Source organism: Salmo trutta, chromosome 14 (genome assembly GCF_901001165.1).
Source record: "Salmo trutta chromosome 14, fSalTru1.1, whole genome shotgun sequence".
Taxonomy (NCBI): domain Eukaryota; kingdom Metazoa; phylum Chordata; class Actinopteri; order Salmoniformes; family Salmonidae; genus Salmo; species Salmo trutta.
In genome coordinates, this window is record NC_042970.1 from 20,565,600 (window position 1) to 20,592,882 (window position 27,283).

A 27,283-nucleotide genomic window follows, 5' to 3' on the forward strand; every position below is an offset into this window, starting at 1 on the left:
TGTAAGGATTGACAGTGCCACTGATATTTGAATAAGATCAAGTACAATTTTTTTTTTAATCTGGATATTTGCCATTTCAATCCATCCCACGCTGCACTCATTATTAGGAGCAGGGTTTAGTGGCTTGTTTGGGAGTCAACATTCACACATGAAGTGCATTCTTGGAGATATACAGTAGCTGGTGGCTATATAGATTATTTTACCTCGACAAAACAGCAGTGACTAACAGCAAATGTCTGATTTGTAAAGCGATTGACCGATAATGTATTTGCCTCTAACTTTTACCAAACATTAGGCCAAACTATATTAATCTAGTTCTGCCTAGGCAAGTAGTGCCCCCTATTGGACAACCAATACTATTGTGACCTAGGTTGATGGGTATAGGCTACTCACATCTTCACACACAGAATCTGAGATGAAATTCATGTCTACCACAGGAGGTTGGTGGCACCTCAATTGGGGCGGACGGGCTCGTGGTAACAACTGGAGCGGAATGGCATCAAATACATTAAACACATGGTTTCCATGTGTCTGATGCCGTTCAAAGGACGCCGTTCCGGGCCATTATCATGAGCGGTCCTCCCTTCATCAGCATCCTGTGATGTCTACCACCTTTATATTAGATCTGCCTTAATGTATGCCATCATCCAGGAGGGACATATTTTGTAATTTTTGTGGGGGAACCAGTCGGATAAAACACTCCAAACAGTCTAACCGACCGCTCAGAGGTGTCCGCATGGTCCTAAAGCACACGTTGCCTCGTTTTGTATCACTTTCCAATGATAAAACTTGGAGGACAAAAATGCAATTTCAGAATGTAGGGGGGACATGTCCCCAGTGAAAGTTGCACGCCTGCCATCATCACACTAGGAAAATCTAAAATTGTAATACATTAATTATTTAATAAACATACAACTCCAATATTACTTAATCTTCTTATGTTCACATTGAAATAAAGCCATATTCTCAGAAAGCTAGGCAGAGCCAGCCACAGCACGAGGGTCAACAATGCCCCTAATGATGTCGTTGTGTTTCTGGGCACCATGCACCAGGGACAGCAGCCCCACCCTGTAGACAGCGTGTCCTTTCAGACGCAACACCTTCACATCCTCCTCCAGGAACTCAGCTGAGGGGAGATAGTTGGGAAGATAGGAATTTTTAAAAAAGTGAGTTGAGGTTTCAAACCATTTCAAAGCCGATTTCCCACCCACAATTAAGTGTAGATAAAGAAAACATTAGAAATGCTCACAGTCCACCAGGAGTCTGCTCGGCTGAAGTTGGGGATGGAGTCGTCCCAGTGATATGCTATCATTCAGATTTTTGTTATATAATAAAATATTAATCAAGACCTGAAACAAAAAGCACAATGAAAGGTAATGAAATTACAAGGACATTAACTTTTAGATAACAAAAGGCATGAACATTAAAGAGTGTTTATTTATTTTTTACGTGTCAGACCTGGGTGACACCACTGAGGCTGTGCTCTCCATTAGAAGATCCCAGGGCCACATAGGATCCACATTTACCTAGAGACGGTATCACAATTGTGGGCATAATAAATGACAGAGGCCGCTTGCCTGGCTGGACCCTGTTCGTCTGCAAAGAAAACAAGTGTTGGTATAGGATATTTTTACAAAATGGTTGTTTCTCTATCTGGGGCTAAGATTGAAAGTGTAGAATGTTATGTTAATACATTATACAGCCTAAACATGCATTGTACTGTGGTATGTTGTCACCAGGTTGGATATTAAGAGTCCCTGGGTTTTAATTGGCCAGGAGAAGGCCAAGATCTGGCTGTTCAGGAGAATGCCTGAAGGGGTTAAAATTCTACTTCCAAAGGGCCTGTTCAGTGAGCTGAAACATGAAAAAAATAAATAAGTGCAAGACTTAAGCTATCCCACACCATATCCATAATGCCAATGTAAACATGTCATCTCCTTCAGGTAAGCTCCTAATCACAGCACCTGGTGACAGACACAATGACGTCATCGGGACCCATCACGACCACCTGGCTGGCCACAGCTCCACTCGGCAGGTCATAGACAGTAGAGTAGTGTCTGGGAGGAGATGCCTGCGAGTCACTGATCAACTGACGGAGCACTACAGCCTGTGGCTTGCTTTAACAGAGACAAGGCATATACATCAGTAGAGAGGACAATTGTTCACAGAAATTCCTGTCATTGCATTTCAAAAGGACTAAAATTGCATGGCTAATCTACTTAGAACATGGTGAGGAAGTGAATGTACATTTACTGTTTACCTTAGCATCTTGGAGATGAGTGTAGAAACGGATGGGGTATACACAGGGTCTCCGAGCCCACTGGCCATAGTCAGGGCTGCTTTCAGTGACTTCAAAATGAATACAATACACTTTTATTAGGGGACCCTTTTCTGCACACTGCAAATGACATGGGTCTCACTTCTGAGCTTGAGATACAGTACCTCAGCAATCCAGTGGTTTGAGGTACACGTTGTACTATTCCCATTGAGGTGGAAGTCCTCCAAAATGTTGAGGGCTGAGATCAGAGCAGCACCAATAGAAGGGGGAGGCGGCACTAGAACTCGAAATCCTGAGGGAGGGTGTTGCCAGGAAATATTGTGTAGACCTGAGGATGCTGGTGAGGGGAGGACAGCTCATAATAATGGATGGATTGGAATCAAACACATCGAAACCATACAATTCATTATGTTCCAGCCATTATTATGAGCCTGTCCTACTACCCATTTAAAGTGCCACCAGGCACCACTGGTGTAGACAAAATATTATGTCGACAAATGCAGCTAATCCCAACATACTGTAGAATTGTCTTGTTTGTAGGCTACTTCCTATAAAGAGTATGAAGTATGACTATGTTTACCCTGATACAGGCCTTCAATTGGCTGCTCTATGACTGCACTGTAGTTGCTGAGATCCTCCTTGGTTAGAATTCCTCCATTTTCTTGCACCTAAAATACAACACAGGTTAAATATTTTTATTTCACCTTTATTTAACCAGGTAGGCTAGTTGAGAACAAGTTCTCATTTCCAATTGCGACCTGGCCAAGATAAAGCAAAGCAGTTCGACACATACAACAACAGAGTTACACATGGAGTAAAACAAACAGTCAATAATACAGTAGAAAACTAAGTCTATATACATGTGAGCAAATGAGGTGAGATAAGGGAGGTAAAGGCAAAAAGGCCATGGTGGCAAAGTAAAAACAATATAGCAAGTAAAACACTGGAATGGTAGATTTGCAGTGGAAGTGCAAAGTAGAAATAATGGAGTGCAAAGGAGCAAAATAAATAAATAAATACAGTAGGGGAAGGGGTAGTTGTATGGGCTAAATTATAGATGAGCTATGTACAGGTGCAGTGATCTGTGAGCTGCTCTGACAGCTGGTGCTTAAAGCTAGTGAGGGAGATAAGCGTTTCCAGTTTCAGAGCTTTTTGTAGTTCGTTCCAGTCATTGGCAGCAGAGAACTGGAAGGAGAGACGGCCAAAGGAGGAATTGGCTTTGGGGGTGAATATGCATATGATTCAATGCAATTTGCTGAGGGCTATGTTCTTAGCTAACGCATTTATTTACCTCACTGGCCATTTCCTGTGTTAGAGTCCCACTGTAGAATTCTGACACCCCAGCCTCCAGGACAGCAGCCAGACTTGGTGTTTTCATAAGAGAGCCGGGGGACAGAGCATGGCCTCTTGGCAAGAACATGTCCCTGAAGCGCAATGACATATTCTGACCTTTCACCTTGGTTATGGCCTCTGCTGCAGGGTTAGACAAATATCAAAGTCAACTGGTGAAAACCTGCAATTGGTCTAATCTTGTATTGAGGCTTTCATACAGATTCTACAGGCATGAGAAGTAAAACAGTAAGAAAAAGACTTGGTATGATTGTGAATCACTCCTTACCAAGTCTGTGAGACACATTAAAGCCATCTCTGGCTACATTGGCAGCCCTGGTGACGATATCCTCCCATGACAGTCTGGGGTGAAACAATAACAACCATAGGCTAGTATGCGCTTCTGAACACAAACATTAAATTGCACATAACAAAACAACAACACCTCACCTTCCATACAGTTTATGGGCTTGGTACAACCCTCTGAGCAAGCCTGGCACACCTACAGTCAGACCTAGCTGGATGGTTAAGGAAAGAGGTTACAATTTAAAAATCACTTTTGAAGCCTCAGTGTACATGTTGCATGACTATCTGAGACACAATTCGAGATAATAGTTCAACACATTGTTTTATCCTAAAAATTAAAGATCTACAATAAGTTACGTATTTTTACTCATACACTGTTGTCATACAGCACATCACCTTTAGCTCTGGGTCAATTTGCAGGATCTCCTCCTTGATTCCAGAGGGTGCCGTTTCCTGGAAATTAATCACCTTCCTTATATTCTTGCGGATGTCATGAACCAGCATCACCCCTCCCCTACAGAAAAATACATAATTAAGTCAGGTGGACCATGAATATCCTGTCCATCCACATGAACCTCTGGACAATCATTATGCCACATATATAGTGCACTTGCCGTTAACTTTCTCAAATGCATTAGTCACTTACCCACCAATACCTGATGCATGTGGATGGACTATTCCCAGGCACAGCGTGGCAACAATGGCAGAATCCACACTGGAGCCTTGTTCATTCAGCACCCTACGACCAAGCTCTGTACAGTGTTCATGGTCCGTCACCAACACACTCCCTCTGAAGACCTGCTGACCCCATTATAGTAAGGACGAGGATAAAAAATAAGGTAATAAGTCAAAGTTGTTCTAAATAGTTTCTATATATTTTTCTAAGTGAGAACATACCTCATTTGTCCCTAGATAAATCTGCAGGACCATAGCAGTGGTGACTGCTATGGCAATGATGAGAGAAGCAGCATAGATGGGTATGATGGCATCCTGCCAAAGGCCACACCTACTTGGTCCCCCAGACGGCAGGTCCTTATCCATCTCTCTAAAGGAGGACAAGCTTAGATCAGCCAGGTTAGGGTGCTGGCTCCCAGAGGCTAGATGTCTCAGGGGCAATTCTTTTGAGAGACTGCTGAAGTCTGGAGCAGGACTGAGGCTACCATGGCCATGGATACCTGGAGAGGGAGAGATTTTAGACCCTGTCAGAGTGGAGGTGGGCTAAAAAGCTACTGTACATGTGTGGCAATTTGTGGTTGATACAAGCAAGATTTGACTTGACATCATGTAAGTAGCATTGAGTTGCTACCAAACCAACTACCTGTGTTTCGGTTATGCTCATTCTGAAAGTTCCCATTTTGCCCTTTGGTCAATGTCTCATCCACAGTCAACTGAGGTAAGCCCTCAATGCTCTTGTAACCAACTGGGGATTGTCTGCTACTAAGTTTAGTCTCAGGACTCACATCCATTTCCCCTATGTTCACACAGAGATAAGTACATGATGTACAATTAGACAGACACAGGACTACCCTCTCCCTTCCCATCTGATGACTAGCAAACCTGCAAGTCAGCATGGTGAAAACAAGCTATACAACACAGGTGTTGGAGAAATATAATTTAGAGAGACACAAAAACAATTCCACTATGTTACTAATCTAGAGGAACAGAAAGTATAACACAGTTTTATGAGCTCTCCATTGCTAGCTTCCCTCTTACCTGCCTTAACACCTGAATAATGACAAACGGGTTAAGAATTACTCAGCCAATCAGATTGGCCAATTAAGTAACCAATTGATCAGCCATTTTGTTTTAAAGTAGTATACACTGAGCTGTTTCTATAACCTTCTTTTACATATTGTGTCGCATAACATTAAATTGGATAACATTAGTAATGCCTTTTGGTCACCAAATAGCCCTGATCATGCAGTTCTGACACTAAAATGAAATAAAGGAACAATGGTGCAATCACGTGGGTCATCCTTTTTATTGCTATATGAAATGTTTTTAACCCACACACAACAATCTGACAAAATACATATGTGTAATGATACAAATACCTTTGAATTTCCCTCAACATATGTTTTATCAAAACATTTTTGCATAGGCTTTGCACAGAAATATGCATGCCACTGACAGTTTTGCCATAGCCACAACAATCAAGCCTAAAAACATCTCATTTGATATTTGTATTTATTATGGATCTAGAAAATAAGGGAAAGCCGCACACTCTAAGAGCTCAGATGCAAAAATGTAATAACCTAATAGCCAACGTTTCAACAGCAAAGCTGTCTTCATCCAAAGCTGTCTTCACCCAAAGCTGTCTTCACCCAAAGCTGTCTTCACCCAAAGCTGTCTTCATCCAAAGCTGTCTTCCCCCAAAGCTGTCTTCATCCAAAGCTGTCTTCATCCAAAGCTGTCTTCACCCAAAGCTGTCTTCACCCAAAGCTGTCTTCATCCAACGTTGCTGTCGAAACGTTGGTTATTAGGTTATTACATTTTTGCATCTGAGCTCTTAGAGTGTGCGGCTTTCCCTTATTTTCTAGTTTTCTACTCCTTTAGCCAGCACCTCGCCTTTATAGGTGTGCGTTTCTTTTTTCTAGATTATTTATTATGGATCCCCATTAGTTGCTGCCAAAGCAGCAGATACTCTTCCTGGGGTCCAGCAAAATTAAGGCAGTTTATACAATTTTAATACATTACAATACATTCACAAATTTCACAACACACTGTGTGCCCTCAGGCCCCTACTCCACCACTACCACATATCTACAGTACTAAATCCATGTGTATGTATAGTGCGTATGTTATCGTATGTGTGTGTGTATGCATGTGTCTGTGTTGCTTCAAAGTCCCCACTGTTCCATAAGGTGTTTTTTTAAATCTAATTTTACTGCTTGAGTCAGTTACTTGATGTGGAATAGAGTTCCATGTAGTATTGTGTGCCGCCCATAGTTTGTTCTGGACTTGGGGGCTGTGAAGAGACCTCTTGTGTCATGTCTTGTGGGGTATGCATGGGTGCCTGAGCTGTGTGCCAGTAGTTTAGACAGACAGCTCGGTGCATTTAACATGTCAATACCTTTCATAAATAAAAGTAGTGATGAAGTCAATCTCTCCTCCACTTTCAGCCAGGAGAGATTGACATGCATATTATTAATATTAGCTCTCTGTGTACATCCAAGGGCCAGCCGTGCTGCCCTGTTCTGAGCCAATTTCAATTTTCCTAAGTCCTTTTTTGTGGCACCTGACCACACGACTGAACAGTAGTCAAGGTGTGACAAAACTAGAACTTGTAGGACCTGCCTTGTTGATAGTGTTGTTAAGAAGGAAGAGCATTGCTTTATTATAGACAGACTTCTCCCCATCTTAGCTACTACTGCATCAAAATGTTTTGGCCATGACAGTTTACAATCCAGGGTTACTCCAAACAGTTTAGTCATCTCAACTTGCTCAATTTCCACATTATTTATTAAAATATTTAGTTGAGGTTTAGGGTTTGGTGAGTGTTTTGTTCCAAATACAATGCTTTTAGTTTTAGAAATATTTAGGGCGAACTTATTCCTTGATATGTTCACATCTTCATTCTCTTGTCATGTACAGTACAGGTTCAAAAGTAATTTTTGCTGCCAGTGAACGAGTGACAATTCCAAGTAACAAGCTTAGTGTTTTGAATCAAATGGGGTAGATAGGATTCCTTTGGGAAATACCTTAATCTACACAAGATTGAACTATGCAAAAATGTGTTTGAATGATGACTTTATTTCACTATATGGAAATATGCTGCCAATCAATTTATGTTGCATTTGTGAAGGTGTCTGAGCATGTCTGTTTGTGTGTGTATGTTGTGAGCAGATTAAAGGTCCCTGTTGTTCTTGTGTTAAAAGCGCTCCCTGGTGCTAGGTGTTCAGTGGCTGAAGTTGTGGTGGCCTGGCTGTTGGAGGTAAGTTGTGCGTGTGCGGGGTGAGTGGCGCTGAGCTCGCTGGCGGACACAGTTCTGCCGCTGGATGCAGCTCCGTGTGAGGTGGTGGCGGTCCACCCGGGTCTGAGCCCTCTGGATACGAGCAACTTGCGAGACCTTAGCCAGCTGTCCAGCTATGGACATTGATCTACGAATGATCCGGCTGGGGCTGGTGGTGCTTCTTTGGACTGGGACCTCTGGTTCTGACATCCTGCAGAGAAACAAATGCTTGTAAGCCCACAAATGCACACCCACATCTGTTCACATATACATGAGGACAATCAAACATTTGGAATCAGTGGCAGAACACGGACATTGTAAAATGTTTTGACAACTTCCTGTGTCAAAAGTCTCTCACCTGATGCCAGTTTCTGAAATGGGTTCAGTCTCCTCAGTGACAGCTGGACTTCTGTAGATAGATGTGTTGGCACACTCCACTACCTGCTCCTCTAATAGGTTCACTTCTGTAGAGCAACAAGAGAGCCAGCGTTACTCATATTTCGTCTAGCAGAGCACACTATGTAGCTACAGTCCAACCACTACTTCCTGTGAGACTGACCTTGATGGTTGATCAGAAGCCACCCTTCCTCAAGCATTTCTGCAGGGGTGGATGTCCTCTGGTCTGTAGAGATGTCATCATCTCTTCCAAAAAACAGACTAGTGAGCCTTCTGAACATGACTGGGTTCTGTTCTGTGTGGCGGTTACTAAGGAGGTGTTGTCTCGGACTCTTGGTCAGACTTCGTTGTGATTTGGTGTTGTGAGGTTGTTGCCTGTGTTCTCTTTCTTGTCCTTTCCTCTCCTTTCTTTGGCAGGAAACTCAGACGTAGCAGCAGAGGCTTTGGGTATCAAAATACTTCTCACAAAGACCTGGTGGAGAAAAACATTGTCATAAAGTCTGGGTCCCATAACTCAAACCTGCTGTAACAACATTGTCTTATTCTTGTCATTTTGCATCCTTAGCCTTTTTGAAAATAATGGTAATTATTCATCAATACCCCAGCGTTGAATTAAGAGTCATTTCTGGACCCCACACATCCATACTGGCCCATGTTAATTAACGCAAGCCCAGGTCAGCTGACCATCGTGGTCATTGATTGGCCAATGAGGCCTTTATGAATAAGGGCCTGAATAACAAGTACCCCCTGCAGAGCTCCATTGTCAGATCCCATCTGCTATTAAACCTACAGGGGAGGGGCTAGGCTATACTCTGCAACATAGTCACATCCTCATAGGATCCTCTCAATGCAATGGCTCTCAGCATATCATTTTTTAAATTTATTTTCTTTTTCTGATATGGCTTTGTTGGCAAACGGCTATATTTGCCGGTCTCTGAATTTGCTATTGTCATGCAACACAGAGAATCCCTCCACCCCAAGCAGAGAAAGCATGATTGCTTATGATAAACCACATTCAGCTTATGAGAACCATTTTGGTATAGATTTGACTTTGGCGATGTAATTTACAAAATAGCCTCCAACACTCTACTCAGCAAATTGGATGCAGTATATCACAGTGCCATCCGTTTTGTCACCAAAGCCCCATATACTACCCACCACTGCGACCTGTATGCTCTCGTTGCTTGGTCCTCGCTACATATTCGTCGCCAAACCCACTGGCTCCAAGTAATCGATAAGTCTTTGCTAGGTAAAGTGCTGCCTTATCTCAGCTCACTGGTCACCATAGCAACACCCACCCGTAGCACTCGCTCCAGCAGGTATATTTCACTAGTCATCCCCAAAGCCAACACCTCGTTTGGCCGCCTTTCCTTCTAGTTCTCTGCTGCCAATGACTGGAACGAATTGCAAAAAAATAAAAATCACTGAAGTTGGAGACTTATATCTCCCTCACTAACTTTAAGCGTCAGCTGTCAGAACAGCTTACCGATCGCTGCAGCTGTACACAGCCCATCTGTAAATAGCCCAGTCAACCAACTACCTACCTCATCCCCATATTTGTTTTTCTGCTTTTTTGCACACCAGTATTTCTACTTGCACATCCTCATCTGTACATAGATCACGCCCGTGTAAATTGCTAAATTGTAATTACTTCGCCACTATTGGCCTATTTATTGCCTTACCTCCTTACTTCATTTGCTCACACTGTATACAGATTTTTCTAATGTGTTATTGACTGTACGTTTGTTTATCCCATGTGTAACTCTGTGTTGTTGTCGCACTGCTTTGTTTTTTCTTGGCCAGGTCGCAGTTGTAAATGAGAACTTGTTCTCAACTAGCCTACCTGGTTAAATAAAGGTGAAATAGAAATAAATAAAAAATAGATATGCGAGCAGATTTGCAGATCTAGGGGCACGAGGCCCATGGCTGCAGAGTTCACTTTGTTATTATGTGCTCAGCTTGTATCCTCTTCATAACCACTGACCTGGAATCCTAACAAATGGCAGGATCCTTTTAGATACACCATGTCCGAGAGAAAGACTACACTTTTAATTAGAATCGTCTTTTCAGCAGATGCTTTTAGCCAAGGGGACTCAACACAGATTCGGTATAGGCCTATATATCAGTCAAACCCACAACTCTCTCTAATGTTGTCAGTAGAATGCACCAACCAACTGAGCCACCAGTAAAAATATATCTCTGTAGTTATAAGGCCTATTTAGCACCATTCCATTCTACATCCAAAGTACCTAATAGGACTCCCGGGTGGCGCAGCGGTCTAAGGCACTGCATCTCAGTGCAAGAGGTGTCACTACTGACCCTGGTTTGATTCTAGGCTGTATCACAACCGGCCGTGATTGGAAGTCCCATAGGCGGCACACAATTGGCCCAGCGTCGTCCGGGTTAAGGTTCGGCCAGGGTAGGCAGTCATTGTAAATAAGAATTTCTTCTTAACTGACTTACCTAGTTAAATAAAGGTAAAAAAAAACAACAACAACAAAAAACACGAATAATCTCAGTCCTTATGAACTGTATGGACTTGAAAATCTAATATGCAAGACTATTAAAAGGCATCTGTTTAGAGCGGTTTCTCACTACCAAATATGGTAATGAGGAAGTCCAGTCGGGAGTAGTGTGAGAGGATATAGAAGTATTTTTGTCTGTATTAAGCCCCTTTGGTGGGGGAAAAATAATTCTGATTGGCTGGGCCTGGCTCCCCAGTGGGTGGGCCTGGCTGCCAACAGGGTGGCATCATCCCACCCTCTTGGCAGCCAGGCTCTACATGGCTGCACCCCTACACCAGTCATGTGAAATCCATAGATTAGGGCTGAATGAATTTATTGACTTTGACTGATTTCCTTATAAGAAATGTAGTAACTCAATAAAATCTTTGAAATTGTTGCATTTATATTTTTGTTCAGTATATTTAAAAAAAAGTATACTTAAGATATACAAAAACATTTTCCTTTATTTGTTTGTTTAGCTCACATAACATAATTTTAAAGTATGCATTACGGTGTCTGTAATAGAATAAACGTGGCAAAAACAAATGTAGACACTAATAAAATCATTTTTATATCTTCCAAAATATGTTTCTACAACGTGTGGGAGTACCAAGATGGAAGCATGGTGGCTCCAAAACAGCACCCCCCGGGTCATCATTTTGTGTATATATAAATAATTGGCAGCTTCTCAGCTGAGCAAATATGTGGCCTATTGCAGGGTTTCCCAAACTCGGTCCTGGGCCTCCCCCCACTAGGTCCAGGTGTTGGTTTTTGCCCTAGCACTACACAGCTGATTTATATAACCAACTCATCATCAGGCTTTGATTATCGTCACTGAATGCAACTGACCTCATTCAAAACCTAAACAACAGCTTGAGCAGGAATCAAGGAAGGGACGAGGCTGGGATACCACTGAAAGGCTAAACAAACCATTTCACGATGACAAAGAAAACCTGAACATTAGCCTTATATCAGCAGAGAAAGAACTTTGAAATGAAAAACTGGATATGAAAGCTAGGCTATAGGCTACTCCTTTGGTGCAGGTGACATAACACAAAAGTCTCGTCTGAAATTGGGGCAGTTGCAATGACAGCCAGCAGTAGTTAAGCGACCGAAAGACTGGATAATAATACAACATAGACATATTTAATTATCTCCGTTTTTGGAAAGACGCCCTACTTGCATTCATGTTACAGCATTGGAGAAGACCTGTCAATTACAAAATTCTGCAAACTGTTGATAAAGGACCTGTTTGGATTCACGCAGATGATAGTTATAAATAGAAAGACAAGCGGCAAATAAAACTTACCTATATTCACAGAATATTTCTCAGTTTGAGTAGGACATTCTGTTAACCCCAAAATTGTATTTGAAGAGATGTTGTAACCGATTCCTTCATTAATGCGTTTTCCTTTGATGAGGTATCGGTTTATACCATCTTTTTTCCCCCAAAGTGCATCTGTTCTTGATTCTCTGTCTGGTCTTTGGAACTGTTTCTTTCCAAATTGAATCAAAACAGCTGATCGAGTAACGCAGCAACAGTATCCCCTCCCGTTCGAGGTTTAGAACCAATCACGCAGTTAAAAAAGATACGGGTCTGCCCCTCATTTTGTGCAGACCTACATGGGCGTATTGGCCTTTTATGTTAAAAGAGTTGCAGTTGCAGCAGTGTTGTCTAGGCTAAAGGTGATTACCTTAAATGATCCTAAATTAACTGTTATTATTAGTGCTAAAATACTCACACCATCACCTCTGCAAAGGGACCAGCAGCAACCTTTGAAGGCTCCCTCTGTCGTCAACTCACGATTCTAATACATTTTTGACTAGGCCTATGCATATAGATTAGACCTATTATTGCATAAATGCTTACGTATTTTCATTATTAGGCTACATCCACCTTTTTCAAAACGTCATTATTAGAATAAGTTGTCAACATTCTTGGTTATATAAGTATTTCTATTTTTTTTCCATACATAGTAAACACTTTATCCATTGGCAATAAGTTCTAAAGCTAGGTAGGCCGAGTGATGTTTCAAATTGATGATAGTTATAAAGTGTGTTACAATGTATACAGCCTAAAATGCATTCAATTCTCTTTCGTGCACTTGATTTGATGCGGTGGGGGGGAGACTACTGGGACAGGGCGAAGGGGGGGACTACTGGGACAGTGGGTGGTGGTGGGGGGGACTACTGGGACAGGGTGGATTACTGTGGCTTTCCAGACTAGGCGGGACCGAATTTGAAAGTCGCATTTACAACTAGCCAGTGAAAACCTCGCGAGAGAGAGAAACTATGTTTCCGTTCGTAAATTCAGAGCACAGAATAACTGAGGAATTTACGAACGTGCAACACCCTGGAATATGACTTGTGTCAGTAAACTTACTTAAATTGTTACAGTCACCAACGCTGTAGATAACATGAACACAGCACAACTAGGGTTACTCGCCCTCTCCTAGGGCGAGTGAAATGAGGTGTTCTCATTTGCGTCTGGAAGTAGCTAGCCAACTTTAGCCAGTTTACTTGGGTGCCATTGTGAGGTCAGAAAGCTCGGATCAACCCTACTTACTCCTTGGCCAGAGCTTCCAGTGTGCGCTCTGAATTTATGAAAGGACAATCTGATAATGCTCTGAATTTACCAACGCACTCTGAGCACCCTCAGGCATTCCAGAGTGAATTTATGAACACACCTTATGTAGATGTCAGATAAGTGCAGTGTCAATAGATGACGGTATATGCCCCTTTTTGTTAGCTGAACTCATTGGCTTTATATATATAGGTCTAGATAAATATTTTGTATTGTTTCCATAGGTCGATTGCATTGAATCACACACACATCAGTAGCGGCCGGTGCCATTTAAGATGAGGGAGGCCAAAAATGTTTTTAATGAGCATGGCCTTATTTCTATTACAGCATATTGGATGACTGCCATTCATATTCCATTCACCCAGTTCAATGTAACATTGATAGGTGTAGGCTACTACATGCTACTTGAATTTTCCCTATACCCATTATGAGGTTGCTACAACCTAGCCTATACGTTTACAACGTTAACAGGTAGAGAGAAATTTGAGTAATTAAGGTGACAGATACATTCAATACCGTCTTGCACACTCTAGCCTGCATTGCGCTGATCTAGGGTGTAATCATTAGTCCAACAGTTGCAACAAGAGTTTTTATTGGACAAATTCAGGTATCTTTATCCCTGTTTGCTTCCATTTAAGAAAAGTTTTTCAACAGAATCGGCGGAATGAATACACCCCTGATCACACGCAAACACAGTTCACTTTCATAGCAGCCACACACAAACAGCATGATCCATTTTATAATTGTATAATTCCTTCTCACATCTACGCGCTCTCCTCTCACTTTTTCCCTTCGCTTGTGGGCAGACTTCAGTGCACAACACATTAGCTGTCTGTGACCAGGCGAAAAAGCCTTTCCAAGCCAAACCTTCAAACCGCTACACACAGCCTACATCGTTGTGTGTGTGTGTGTGTGTGTGTGTGTGTGTGTGTGTGTGTGTGTGTGTGTGTGTGTGTGTGTGTGTGTGTGTGTGTGTGTGTGTGTGTGTGTGTGTGTGTGTGTGTGTGTGTGTGTGTGTGTGTGTGTGTGTGTGTGTGTGTGGAGGCTCCTCAGAGGAGGAAGGGGAGGGCCAAATCCTGCTCAGTGAATTTCATAAAAATAAAAATAGTGAAACATTTAAAAAGTTATCATTTTTAGATAAAACTATGCTAAATATATTCACGTCACCAAATAATTGATTAATCACATCGTTATGCAATGAAGATCTACAGTAGCCTCAACCGCACTCTATAGTTTGTTAACAAGAAATTTGTGGAGTGGTTGAAAAACTCGTTTTAATGACTCCAACCTAAAAGTATGTAAATATCTGACTTGAACTGTATTCAGTATATATATATATATATATATATATATATATATATATATATACAGTACCAGTCAAAAGTTTGGACACACCTACTCATTCAAGGGTTTTTCTTATTTCTACTTTTTTTCCACATTGTAGAATAATAGTAAAGACATCAAACCTATGAAATAACACATATGGAATCATGTACAGTAGTAACCAAAAAAGTGTTAAACAAATCAAAATATATTTAATATTTTACATTCTTCAAAGTAGCTACCCTTTGCCTTGATGACAGCTTTGCACACTCTTGGCATTCTCTCAACCAGCTGCACCTGGAATGCTTTTTCAACAGTCTTGAAGGAGTTCCCACATATGCTGAGCACTTGTTGGCTGTTTTTCCTTCACTCTGCGGTTCAACTCATCACAAACCATCTCAATTGGTTTGAGGCCAGGTCATCTGATGCAGCACTCCATCACTCTCCTTCTTGGTCAAATAGCCCTTACAATGCCTTTAGGTGTGTTGGGTCATTGTCCTGTTGAAAAACAAATGATAGTCCCACTAAGCGCAAGCCAGATGGGATGGCATTTTGCTGCAGAATGCTAATAAGGTTAGTTGAAATGCATTCCAGGTGACTACCTCATGAATCTGGTTGAGAGAATGCCAAGAGTGTGCAAATCTGTCATCAAGGCAAAGGGTGGCTACTTTGAAGAATTTCAAATATAAAATATATTTTGATTTGTTTAACACCTTTTTGGTTACTACATGATTCCATATATGTTATTTCATCGTTTTGATGTCTTCACTATTATTCTACAATGTAGAAAATAGTAAAAATAAAGAAAAACCCTCGAATGAGTAGGTGTGTCCAAACTTTTGACTGGGACTGTATATCATGGGGTACAGTAGGCTACTAAAGGGCCCAGCCCCTGACTCACACAATTGACAAGTCACATTTATTTATTATGCAGTTTATTTTTTATTTTGTATTCATCAGTTACCCAATCAAGACAGAGCCCCCCGGTTACCCACGTGGGCCACCTACCTCCTCTCCTCCCCAATCTGATGATTTGCAGAGTGACAGCAGCAGGCTGTCTACACTCATCGGTAGTTACAGTAAAAAAAACTAAATATATAATACATACAGTACATATTTTCTTTTTTGGGGGAGGGTTTCCTCTTGGGCCTCCCACAGGCCTGGGCCCAGGGGCTTCAGTCCTGGTAAGCCCCTGCATCAAACTAGCCCTGCACACACACAAACACAGACACACACACACACACACACACACACACACACACACACACACACACACACACACACACACACACACACACACACACACACACACACACAGGGGATTTTAGGGTGATGGTCAAGGTCATAAGGATTAAGTAAACGTAGGCCTACGTCTTGGTATCCTTTTGGATAAAATGACATTTAGCAGCCTCTTGTGCATCCCTACAAGGAGGCATCACCCAGCTCCCTGGCTGTGCAGAGAGCAGGTGCCAAGGACAAGCTGTGCCTTTACTAAGTAAACACAGTATTACCAGGGACCCCCCCCCACTCCCTCTCTCTCCCCCCTCTCACTCTCTCTCCCACTCCCTCCCTCTTTCTCCCCCCCCACTCTCTCTCCCTCTCTCTCCCCCTCTCCCTGTCACACCTGTTGTTAATTCATTTTTTCAAACAAAATATTATGTAATGTTTCTTTTTGACTAAGTCTAAAATATATTTTTATACAATAGGCCCATTGTGTGAAAAGTATACATGTAACCGATGTGAAATGACTAGCTAGTTAGCAGAGTATGCGATAATAGCGTTTCAATCGGTGACGTCACTCGCTCTGAGACCTTGAAGTAGTTGTTCCCCTTGCTCTGCAAGGGCCGAGGCTTTTGTGGCGTGATGGGTAACGATGCTTCGAGGGTGGCTGTTGTCGATGTGTGCAGAGGGTCCCTGGTTCGAGCCCAGGTAGGGGCGAGGAGAGGGACGGAAGCTAAACCGTTACATATTCAGTAGACTTTATGCAGGCATTGCACTTGTACACAACATTTTGTTTCATTCTCCTTCCCCCCTGACTTTGTCCTGGTTTATTTCACATTTATGTAGCAGAACTCATAGCATAGACCTACTACAGGCTGATACCACTGTGAGTCATTCTCCCTATCTCATCCATTGAGTTCCATACCGAATAGGCTACTTTCAAAAGCAAATAACAGACACAAAGATTATGTACTACGGAAGTCTAGATATACCAGAAAAGTAAATCTTGACAAAACAACTTTGTCATGTAGGGATCATGAGAAAAATAAGTTGTAATAAGAAGAGACATTTTACTTTTATTCACATGTCCTCGCTGGACTTCCGTAGTTCTGTCCTTCAGCACCACAATATTTTGCCCACCATTTATGGCTGAAATGACAAATAGACTGCAGCCTTCATGAAATGTCACAATACCCGTTTTACTAGTATTATTTTTCTGTACTGCTTGTTAATTGTTGTTTGTGACTGTGTTTTTGCTGCTATTGACAGGCCAACCTCCCTGTTCAAATTATTAAAGATATTAAAATAAACTTTTATTGGTAGTCTCGTAAATTTTCATTGGTAGTCTGCAACCACAGACCTCAATGTTAACTTTTCTTGCACTGAACATTCCACATTCCGCATTCAATCCATTTCAAAACATGTCTTTAAATTTGAATTGTATTGGAGACAAAACTGGAAGCCATCTATAACTGATAGACATAATGCAATTTCTGCCTGGGTTAATCTCTAATAAAAATGAATGTGTTGATCCACCCTGGGCTCTGCAGCCTATCATCAATACTGCCACTCCTATTTAAATGTAACCGTATGAAATGGCCTGCTAGTTAGCGGGGTGTGTGCTAATAGCGTTTCAATCGGTGACGTCACTCGCTCTGAGCCTTTGAAGTAGTTGTTTCCCTTGCTCCACAAGGGCCAAGACGTGGAGCGATAGGTAACGATGCTTCGTGGGAGGCAGTTGTTGATGTGTGCAGACGATCCCAGGTAGGGGCGATGAGGTGGGCGGAAGCAACACTGTTACATAGAGTTTATCTCTTGATTAACACACACCAACTTTTGTTATGTCTTGATCATGAGAAAATGTTATTGTGATCTCGACAAAACAACTTTTTTTATGTTGTGATCACAAAACATATTTATTGATCTAGACAAAACTAGTGATTTGTTTTATTTATTCATATGTCCTCTCTAGATTTCTGTAGTGGACTTCTATATTAGGCTGCTTATTTGTAAATCTGACTTGAAAATTGTTCATGATAAATAGGTTGCATGCCCAATGGAAATGCAGGAAATTAACTGCATTTCATTGATTTCAAACTTCTCTACTTTTGCAGGTGACTCATTGCCAACCACTCTTCGAATATGTGTGACATAGCGTCATCTTGTGTGTACCTATCGTACTGCAACATGCTGCTATTGAACTTGTTTCAGCTACTATTTCTTCCCAAAGGGTGGCGCCATGACATACCAGGAGTAAACTAGGCAGTGGTGGCAACTGTAAATCAGACCTATTTTTCTCAACATGGTCTCAGAGCATTTCGTATTATTCTGTACGTAAATCCGAGACACTCTGTTTAGTATAATATGTTATGTTTGGTATGGTTACATAAGAGAGATGGTTACTTACATTTTACATTTTAGTCATTTAGCAGACGCTCTTATCCAGAGCAACTTACAGTAGTGAATGCATACATTTCATTCCATGCATTTTTTAAATATTGTTTTTTTGCACTGCCCCCCCGTCGGAATCAAACCCACAACCCTGGCGTTGAACACACCATGCTGGCGTTGCAAACACCATACTCTACCAACTGAGCCACAGAAACTGAAGCATGGTGGTTGGTCGTGTGTTAAATGGAAATGCCTGGCAACCCAAAGGTTGCAAATTTGAATCTCATCAACTTTTCAACTACATATACTTTTTTTGTTGATCATTTGGAACTACATAGCATGTTAGCTAACCCTCCCCTAACCGTAACCTTAACCCTTTTAGCTAACACTTCACCTAGCCCTAAACTTAAGCCTTTTAGCTAACCCTTCCCCTAACCCTTTAACCTAACTCCTAAACTTAACCCTAACCCCTAAACCGAATTCCTAGCCACCTAGCTAGAATTCATAACATATCATATGTTTTGAAAATTCGTAACATATTGAACGTTTGGCAAATTCGTAAAACATATAACACATTTAGCAAAGGTGTAACATATTGTACGTTTAGCAAATTCCAGATTTATTTAAATAATAATACGAAATATTCTGAGACCAGGTAGATTTTTCTTGACATAATAAACGCTTATTAGTAGTAATCCCACAATACTTAAATTATTTATCGTATCTGAATAAGGAATCCCTTATCCAAATGTTGCACGTTGATCATGCTGAAGAAAAACAATAAAAAAGGACTGTCTCGCTCTATGTGGCCTAATCAGTTGGACTGTAGGCCTATGGACCTATTGATAGAATCGATATACACAGCAGTCAAACCTTCATTCTCCTGTTTCAGACATACTGGCGTCTTAAAGAACAATCATTATTGTCTTGAAGTCGAATAAATTAGCTGTTTAGTGATCTGACACGTTTGCGCAATTGTCTCCATGCACGTCTCCAAATGGGTCAATCTGTTTATGGAAGCGCGCTATTGCCCTCAAGTGTTTAATTTGCGTAATCGGAATGGTCAAGACTATTGCATTGATGTGTGTTGTATGCAGGTCAATTTGATAGATGGCCATTGTTATCGCTTTTGGGGCACATGTTTTTGTTTAGGAATGGGTTAGCGAGTGTCGCTTCCTGCGCTCATATGTAGGTGGGGTGTGCCCTCTGCTTGTGTCAGAGTATTTCAGCAGAAGAGAGAGCAGCATTTTGGAGACAGTCACACAGTGGTCCACAGCTGAACAAGTTCAGACAAACTGGTGGACTATACGTTTCATTAATCTTTTATTCTTTCTATATACCGCTATTCTCATGTGGATCTAAGTCCTAGACGTCTGCCTATTTAACCAGTGGATATTTTGCGCACATATTTCGCAAAGTGGAAAAATGCCTCGCTCTTTCTTGGTCAAAAAGTATTTCGCCAACAAAAAACCCAACTACAGTGAATTGGAGTGTCAAAATGGTGAGTAGCTTTACTTTATTTATTCCTTGTATGAAGCTGAATACATACATGTATAAAATATTACAGAATAGGAGACACCTGTTTTCTCTATTAGTGTTCCTTACAATAAACCTCTGGAAATATATTTCTTTACATAATCTTAAGTTTTTACAACTTTTCCCATTACAACCTTCTCCATGTTGGCAACCTTTATAAATGATACTTTCTCTCAGTTTTCAAGTAAGGCCCATTATAAAAGTTCCCCCTAAACTGTACAGAGCTACCATTCATGTTTCTACCCCACGTAAATATGTGGGAGGAAATGGCCCATGAAATCTCAGCTTTGCTGAAACTTATTTTTTGTGTGCGTAAAATGCTCTGGAGAAACTTGACAGTGGCAGTTGTTGCTTTACAAGTTGAAAATATGTTGCCTATCCAAATTTCATCATATATTTTTTTATTGTGTTGTGTTGTTCCATTTACATTAATCGTATGTAAATGATGAAAACATCTTAGTATCTGACAACAGTGCTGTAAATGTACCTCTGTATTCTAACCCTTTCCCTCATTCCTCAGCCACCTCACTGGAGAGGTACCCACTAGCTGAGCTTCCAGCAGGGGACAACAACTCAGCTACCACCTGTTACACAGCGGGACTGGTATGGGACGTGAGCTTCCTTCCAGCCCTCTACGTCCCCACATTCCCCACTGATGCCTCTCCCACCCCTGGACCCCTGGACCTCAGCTCCCCCTCCAGTCTCAGCAGCAGTGCCAGTAGCAGTGGGGAGGAGGACGAGGGGCGCACCTCTGACCCTCCCAGCCCCGAACCCACAGATACCTACCACCCCCCTCAGCGCCCCAAACGCACCAGCATCAAGAGTCATGGGGCCCCAAACGAGGATGAGAGAGTGTCCCCAGTCACTGCAGCAAGGCCAGCCTTCTTCTGCAAGCACTGCCCTAAAGAGTACACCAGCCTGGGGGCTCTGAAGATGCACATTCGCTCACACACGCTACCTTGTGTCTGCCCCACCTGCGGGAAAGCCTTCTCCAGGCCCTGGCTGCTGCGAGGCCACATTCGCACCCACACTGGTAAGAACTCTGACACTTGCCATTTGGTATGACTTTGGTGGAAGGGAGGTTTGGTTACTCAGTTGATTGGATCATTATTACAGTGTAGTGGTAGACATGAGCACATGAAGAAGCCCTGTGGGCTTGTTGGTCATTGATCACTCATAGAGTACCACAGTATGAGTCATAGTACCCATAAAATCTAGTGGTCAAATAGGGAAATAGTTCTAATTGTTTTTTTCCCACAATTCATTTTTCCCATAGGGGATTTTAGAAACACTTAAAATAAGGGATGTGTTTCGTGTAGGCTTACCCTGGCGTGACATTTTGATAACCGTGTAAATCTCTCTAGGACAAGGTGACTTTTATCAATATTCACCTCTGTTTGCCCCCAACAAATGCTAATTAGCTGCTAATGAGGCTATTATAAAGATATACAAATGCCATGTGGATCTGGACAAGACTACAAAGTTGAGGAAAAGGTAATAATCTCTGGATTAACTATCTAATGTTAGATAAATGTAGTAATTAATAAATTGGTTACATTTCTTTAAATGTACCTGTTAGCAAAGGTGCCAGCTAGAGATGACATGCAGGAGTTTGCAGGGATTTGTTGTCTTATATGATGTCTACTTTGATGCTAGTTAGCATTTTTGAAACTCTGAGAGTGAATAGAGCCGAATATATTGATGAAAGTCACCTTGTCCGAGAAAGATTTACATGGTTATCAAAACGTCACACCAGGGTAAGCCTACACTAAACACAGCCCGTATTTTAAGCGTTTCTAAAATCCCCTATGGGAAAAATGTATGGTGGAAAACCAATTGGAACCATTTCCCTGTTTGACCTCTAGGTTTAATGGGTATTATGACACCTCCACTGTGGGGCTCTATTGTGACTCTACCTTACTGCATTTTTTATATATTTTTTTATTGTACCTTTTATTTAACTAGGCTAGTCAGTTAAAAACAAATTATTATTTATAATGACAGCCTACCCCAGCCAAACCTTGACAACGCTGGGCCAATTGTGCGCCACCCTATGGGACTCCCAATCACGGCCGGATGTGATACAGCCTGAAATAAAACCAGGGACTGTAGTGACACCTCTTGCACTGAGAAGCAGTGCCTTAGACCGCTGCACCACTCGGGAGCCCTAACAATGACTTACTGAGAATGATCGTATCATTGGCTACTGTTTGAGACAACAGAATGCAGGATTACCTTGTGATGAAGGGGACAAAAAGCATAAGGAAGCTCTCAGCTATCAAACTGCCCACTTACCACCAGCAGCAACTTGAAAGTAGTAATCTAATTTGGCACTGATTTAATCATGTTAATTGAAGTGTGGTCGTGATTCACCCAGCCTGACACCAGATTCATCATTACCCTTTAAATGAGCTTTGAGGGTGATTCACTAAGGTGTTAATGAACCACTCTGCTGAGCCCGAGACAGCCAAATTGATATTATTGTGTGGGGGAGAAAAGTTTGCACTTTATTGCTAATCAAAGCCAAGGTTCACAGACCCCTTCTCATATACAGACAGAGGCTTAAAGGCTCGGACACACCAATAGCGTTTGCGGGACGAGAGTACTTAGCACCTCTGAACAGAGTGCGGGCTGTGTCTGTCTTCATGTAGAATTGTGCGACAATGTCGGTAGTCAGACGTACATCAGCAGGTGGTCCCTAAAACACACCACACAGACGAACGGCAGATCAATATTCGATGCGGTGTGTGTGGTCCTTAAAGTCACAGTTAGTGTCATGCATCTCTAACCCATGCTCCTCCTACGATCTCCTCCTTAGGTGAACGCCCGTTCTCCTGCCAACACTGTAACCGGGCCTTTGCGGACCGCTCCAACCTGCGGGCGCACCTGCAGACCCACGCTGAGGTAAAGAAGTACCAATGTGGCGTGTGTTCCCGTACCTTCAGCCGCATGTCCCTCCTCCAGAAACACAGTGCAGCCAGCTGCTGCTCCTCCTCCACAGCGTGAGCAGGAATCAGCCAGGCAGTTATCCCCAGAGGGACCTCAGGGCGGTGGGGGCATCTACAGACCCATACCATAAGCAAGACCAGAGGAGCCTGAACCAATCTGCCAACAGAGACCATAGATCCACCATTTACTAGTAGAAGAGGAAGTTGACCCTGACTCATTTCTTTGAATGCAACTTCCATAGCCATCTCAGTTTCTCTGTTTCAATCACATTTAAGGAACTCCTCAAATTTTCTAACTCCTCCCATTGCAAGCCAAATCTGGTAGATGTTCTGAACTCTGTAATCCTGCCATTCTCCCAGTCCCAACATTGTTTTTCCTCATACATACTGTAGACTCATGGGGGTTAGTGTGCCCGTGTACTTTTGAGTCTAGCCCAGCCTCGGTGTTGGTCAGGCCAGCTCCGGATCATCATGGCCTAGACACAGACACAGCTGCTGAGAGATGTAAGGGTGCGTGGGTGGGATACATCTCTCAGCATGACATACACACACAGCTGTCGCTGGTAGAGTGGTGTAGATAGACAGGGTGCTAACAGGTGCTCTGGCCCTGACCTCTACTGGGCCGATAACAGGTGACTTCCACCGCCCCTAGAAAGAGGAAGTATGTCATCATCACAAAGACGATGGAGTCTGTTGGTCCATTTGTATGCTTTTGTCTCCAGTGGTTTTGTCTTAAGCCGTTATTTTGACCACACCAAGCCCCACTGTAATCTGATGTGTTTCCGAAATAGGATAAAGCCATTTGTTTCTGTCGTCATTCCTCATGGAAGCTTTGCTCCTTCAATGTTGTTTAAATTCCTGAATGAAAATCTAAGCCATGCACTCCAGGTTACCACAGTGTTAATTATTCCCATTGTTCTTGAAAATGGTAGAGAGAACCACCATTTTTGTAAGATATAAACTTGTTTTATGAAATGTATTATTTTAAACCAAAGATGTGCCGTGCCTTCTTACCTCAACTGGTAGTGGTTTTTTAATGTTGACTAAGTGTATTAATATTATGCATCAAACACTCAGAACTGGGGGAAGGAGGGGCCAAATAAAATGTCTCATAGAGGCACGGTTTCACAGCCCTGGCTGTACAGAGATGGATAAAAAATCCTAAACCTTATATGGTGGTGTTTTACCGTGCAATGTTCAGATTGTATGTAGTCTTATGTCAATGTTTTACTGTGTTTGTTTGTTTTTCACTTCTATTTCAAATATTTCATAGCTGATGGATTTACATTCAATAAAGTAATTTATGTAAAAAAAAAAAAGTGTTGTTACTTTTAAAATTAGCAAAACATTTTTTTAGTCTGAGTTAACACTGCTTATACAACAGCCAGATATGTGCATGTTTGGTTAGAGACTGTTAATTAGGATATGGCTCTCTTTCAGCAACTGTAAATGTAGTGTGTTGGTTGTGGATGAGCAGTTTGAGTTGGACATTGTGACGTTTAGAGAGAGGCAGGTGAACACACTGAGTGATGGACAGGTACAACTGCATGCACCTGCTCAATGTCTCCACCTGCCACTCGCCTCCTGCAGCCACTGTTTAAACACTGTGCGCAAATGTGTGAAAGAGAGAGTAGATTTGTTGGCCAACAGTCATCTTATTTAACCTTGTTCCAGGTCTACATTTCCTTGTTTTGAGGGAGTTAAGTCTCCTACTCTATAGCCCAGACAGTGAGTCAGAGTCTGTGTAGCCAGGAGAGTCCAAGTTCCCATGGTTTTCTGAGTGATCAGGTCTGGTCACAGAGCAGTGAGGGTGCGTGGGCTGTGGCAGAAGGTGAGGTAAGCTGTTCCACTCAGCCTCTGTCAGCTGGAGCAGCTAGCCACATGCTTCTTAAACTCATCATTTCCTTCCCAGTCAGGGAAATATTCACAGAGCTGGAGATAAGACTTCTGTTGTGAGTTTTGGTCTGTTTAGTGAATCACATGACACATGCTAACCACTGGGTCTGGGTAGTTGTTAGAAAGAAGAGCTCTAGACATTCGGTCATACAGCTGTGTACTAACAAAGAGTCCTATATGGAGTGAGAGGTCTGGAAGGTGGATTTATGGTTCATTTGGTTGTTACCATTGCACCTTTGACCTGGATGTTCTTGTACAGCAGGCCTTTTAAGTTCCAGCTGCTTGGAATGAATTGAGAGCAGTTTTATGTTGTACATTTTTAACATGTTCTCAGGCGAGGGTGTCAGCTCTGCAAATAAAATCACACAGCATGGCAAGTTGAAGTGAGTAACGGTTTTAGTCGGATTATGCTCTCCAGTTAGTCAAAACTTCTTAATACTACATTGGAATCACTCTTTCTGTTGTATGAATCATGTCTCTGTAGTTTAATCTGATCTTTGCCACAAAGTTTATGTAGAACAATTTTAAACACAAGCTACCATTTGAAACCCCACAATATCATAACCCTCACCACACTCAGAGTTACAGTATATATTTCAAAACATTTTGATAAATGAAAACAGTACATGACACTCCTCTTCCTTTGGGAGTGTAGAATGCCTGGTTCTGAAATCTGAGAACTTTTTCATGCTGCGCGCTTCCCAGTGCCAGAACACTCACTGTAATTTACCAAAAGTGGCTGCTATTTATGCCATAAAGCATGTGTTTAACATTCCAGAGCCCCACTGTGTTTGTGTATTTCTCTCTCTCACTCTCTCTCCGTCTCTTGGTTGTATATCTATTTATGTATATGTACGTGTGTTAGTGTGAAGTGTCCCTGCAGAGAAGCAGCCCTCTCTCTCTTCACAGGAGGATCATCTCTCCCCCTCAGAGACAGGCCGGCAGGAAATGGGAGTTTACATTGGCCTACTTCACCCAAAAAAAGTCAGGCTAGGAGCCGAGGGGCTAAAGTGCTAACCCTCACTGCTTACTGCCACTGCACCAAATCCCATCCCCCCCACTGCTCCCACCCACGCCCGCTCCCAGGCCCAGTCCCAGTCAGGGGGGAGAGAGAGAGTAGCCTTCAGTGCAGCAGCAGCCAGGGCTCACACAGGGCTCAGGGCCTGGGATACAGGAAGGAGCTGTCAGCCTCCCATAAACACGACTCATCCTGCACCGATGATACAGAAGGCCTGGGGGTAGCTCTCCCCGGCCACACCACTGCCGACACGCAGCTTTACACTGAGTGCTGCTGAGTTCTACACTTGTGGATTCCTACGGGGCTTTCCTTCAGGTGCCAGTCCCTGTCTGTGGTTCTCTACTCTGCATGTTTCCCAACATGGCAGTGCAGTATGCTGATTTCAGGGGGCAGTTACATAGTTTTTTCAATGTGTGCCGTGCCAAGAAATATAAACTCAACAACAAAGTAAATTGTCAGAAGAAATGTTAAGTGCAACTAGTTTTATGTTGATAAGTCTTTCTAAGAAATTGGGGTGTGTTTTACTTGCAATAAAGGTATAATCTCCCCTTGAATAGCTATCTAAGCACCTCTCACCCCATGTACAGTACCAGTTAAAAGTATGGACACACCTACTCATTCAATGTTTTTTTTTGGTTTTTTTTCTATTTTCTAAATTATAGAATAATAGCGAAGACATCACAACTATGAAATAACACATATGGAATCACGTAGTAAACCAAAAAGTGTTAAACAAATCAAAATAGATGTTATATTTTACATTCTTCAAAGTAGCCACCCTTTGCCTTGATGACAGCTTTGCACACTCTTGGCATTCTCTCAAACAGCTTCATGAGGAATACTTTTCCTACAGTCTGCTGAGCACTTGTTGGCTGCTTTTCCTTCACCCTGCGGTCCAACTCATCCCAAATCATCTCAATTGGGTTGAGATCAGGTGATTGTGGAGGCCAGGTCATCTGATGCAGCACTCCATCACTCTCCTTGGTCAAATAGCCCTTATACAGCCTTAAGGTGTGTTTTGGGTCATTGTCCTGTTGAAAAACAAATGATACTCCCACTAAGCGCAAACGAGACGGGATGGCGTATCGCTGCAAAAATGCTGTGGTACACATGCTGGTGTGCCTTGAATTCTAAATAAATCACAGACAGTGTCACCAGTAAAGCACCGCCACACCATCAAACCTCCTCCTCCATGCTTCACAGTTGGAACCACACATGCAGAGATCATCCATTCATCTACTCTGCATCTCATAAAGACACAGTGGTTGGAACCAAAAATCTCAAATTTGGACTCGTCAGACCAAAGGACAGATTTCCACTGGTCTAATGTCCATTCCTCGTGTTTCTTGGCCCAAGCAAGTCTCTTATTATTATTGGTGTCCTTTAGTAGTGCTTTCTTTGTAGAAATTTGACCGTGAAGGCCTGATTCATGCAGTCTCCTCTGAACAATTGATGTTGAGATGTGTCTGTTACTTGAACACTGAAGCATTTATTTGGGCTGCAATCTGAGGTGCAGGTAACTAATGAAATAATCCTCTGCAGCAGAGGTATTACATTTTTTATTTAACCCTTATTTTAGCAGAGGTAACTCTGTGTCTTCC

At 42.2% G+C, this 27,283-nt stretch overlaps 2 protein-coding genes across 7 annotated transcripts; one reads left to right on the forward strand and one right to left on the reverse strand.

Moving 5' to 3' along the window:
• Positions 1 to 884: 884 nt before the first annotated feature.
• LOC115207597 (glutathione hydrolase 7) lies at positions 885 to 5,758 on the reverse strand. 6 transcript variants are annotated; one of them, XM_029774829.1, is made up of 16 exons: positions 5,627 to 5,758; positions 5,232 to 5,384; positions 4,811 to 5,088; positions 4,560 to 4,714; positions 4,310 to 4,427; positions 4,058 to 4,125; positions 3,897 to 3,970; positions 3,570 to 3,751; positions 2,859 to 2,946; positions 2,443 to 2,615; positions 2,261 to 2,349; positions 1,965 to 2,117; positions 1,737 to 1,854; positions 1,459 to 1,596; positions 1,250 to 1,349; positions 885 to 1,126 (listed from the first exon to the last, which is right to left on the reverse strand). In XM_029774829.1, exons 2-16 carry the CDS (start codon positions 5,377 to 5,379, stop codon positions 975 to 977), a joined length of 2,034 nt encoding a protein of 677 aa, XP_029630689.1. In that variant the 5' UTR covers positions 5,380 to 5,384; positions 5,627 to 5,758; the 3' UTR covers positions 885 to 974. The 6 variants fall into 6 exon arrangements, 5 of the variants coding, with proteins under 5 accessions (XP_029630689.1, XP_029630688.1, XP_029630687.1 ...); XM_029774828.1 differs by lacking the exon at positions 5,627 to 5,758 and having other exon boundaries at positions 4,560 to 4,711; positions 5,232 to 5,607; XM_029774827.1 differs by lacking the exon at positions 5,627 to 5,758 and having other exon boundaries at positions 5,232 to 5,607.
• Positions 5,759 to 19,495: 13,737 nt separating this feature from the next.
• On the forward strand, positions 19,496 to 24,087 carry LOC115207599 (protein snail homolog Sna). Its single transcript, XM_029774832.1, has 3 exons — positions 19,496 to 19,785; positions 20,341 to 20,853; positions 22,639 to 24,087. Exons 1-3 carry the CDS (start codon positions 19,710 to 19,712, stop codon positions 22,824 to 22,826), a joined length of 777 nt encoding a protein of 258 aa, XP_029630692.1. The 5' UTR covers positions 19,496 to 19,709; the 3' UTR covers positions 22,827 to 24,087.
• The last annotated feature ends 3,196 nt before the right edge of the window (positions 24,088 to 27,283 follow it).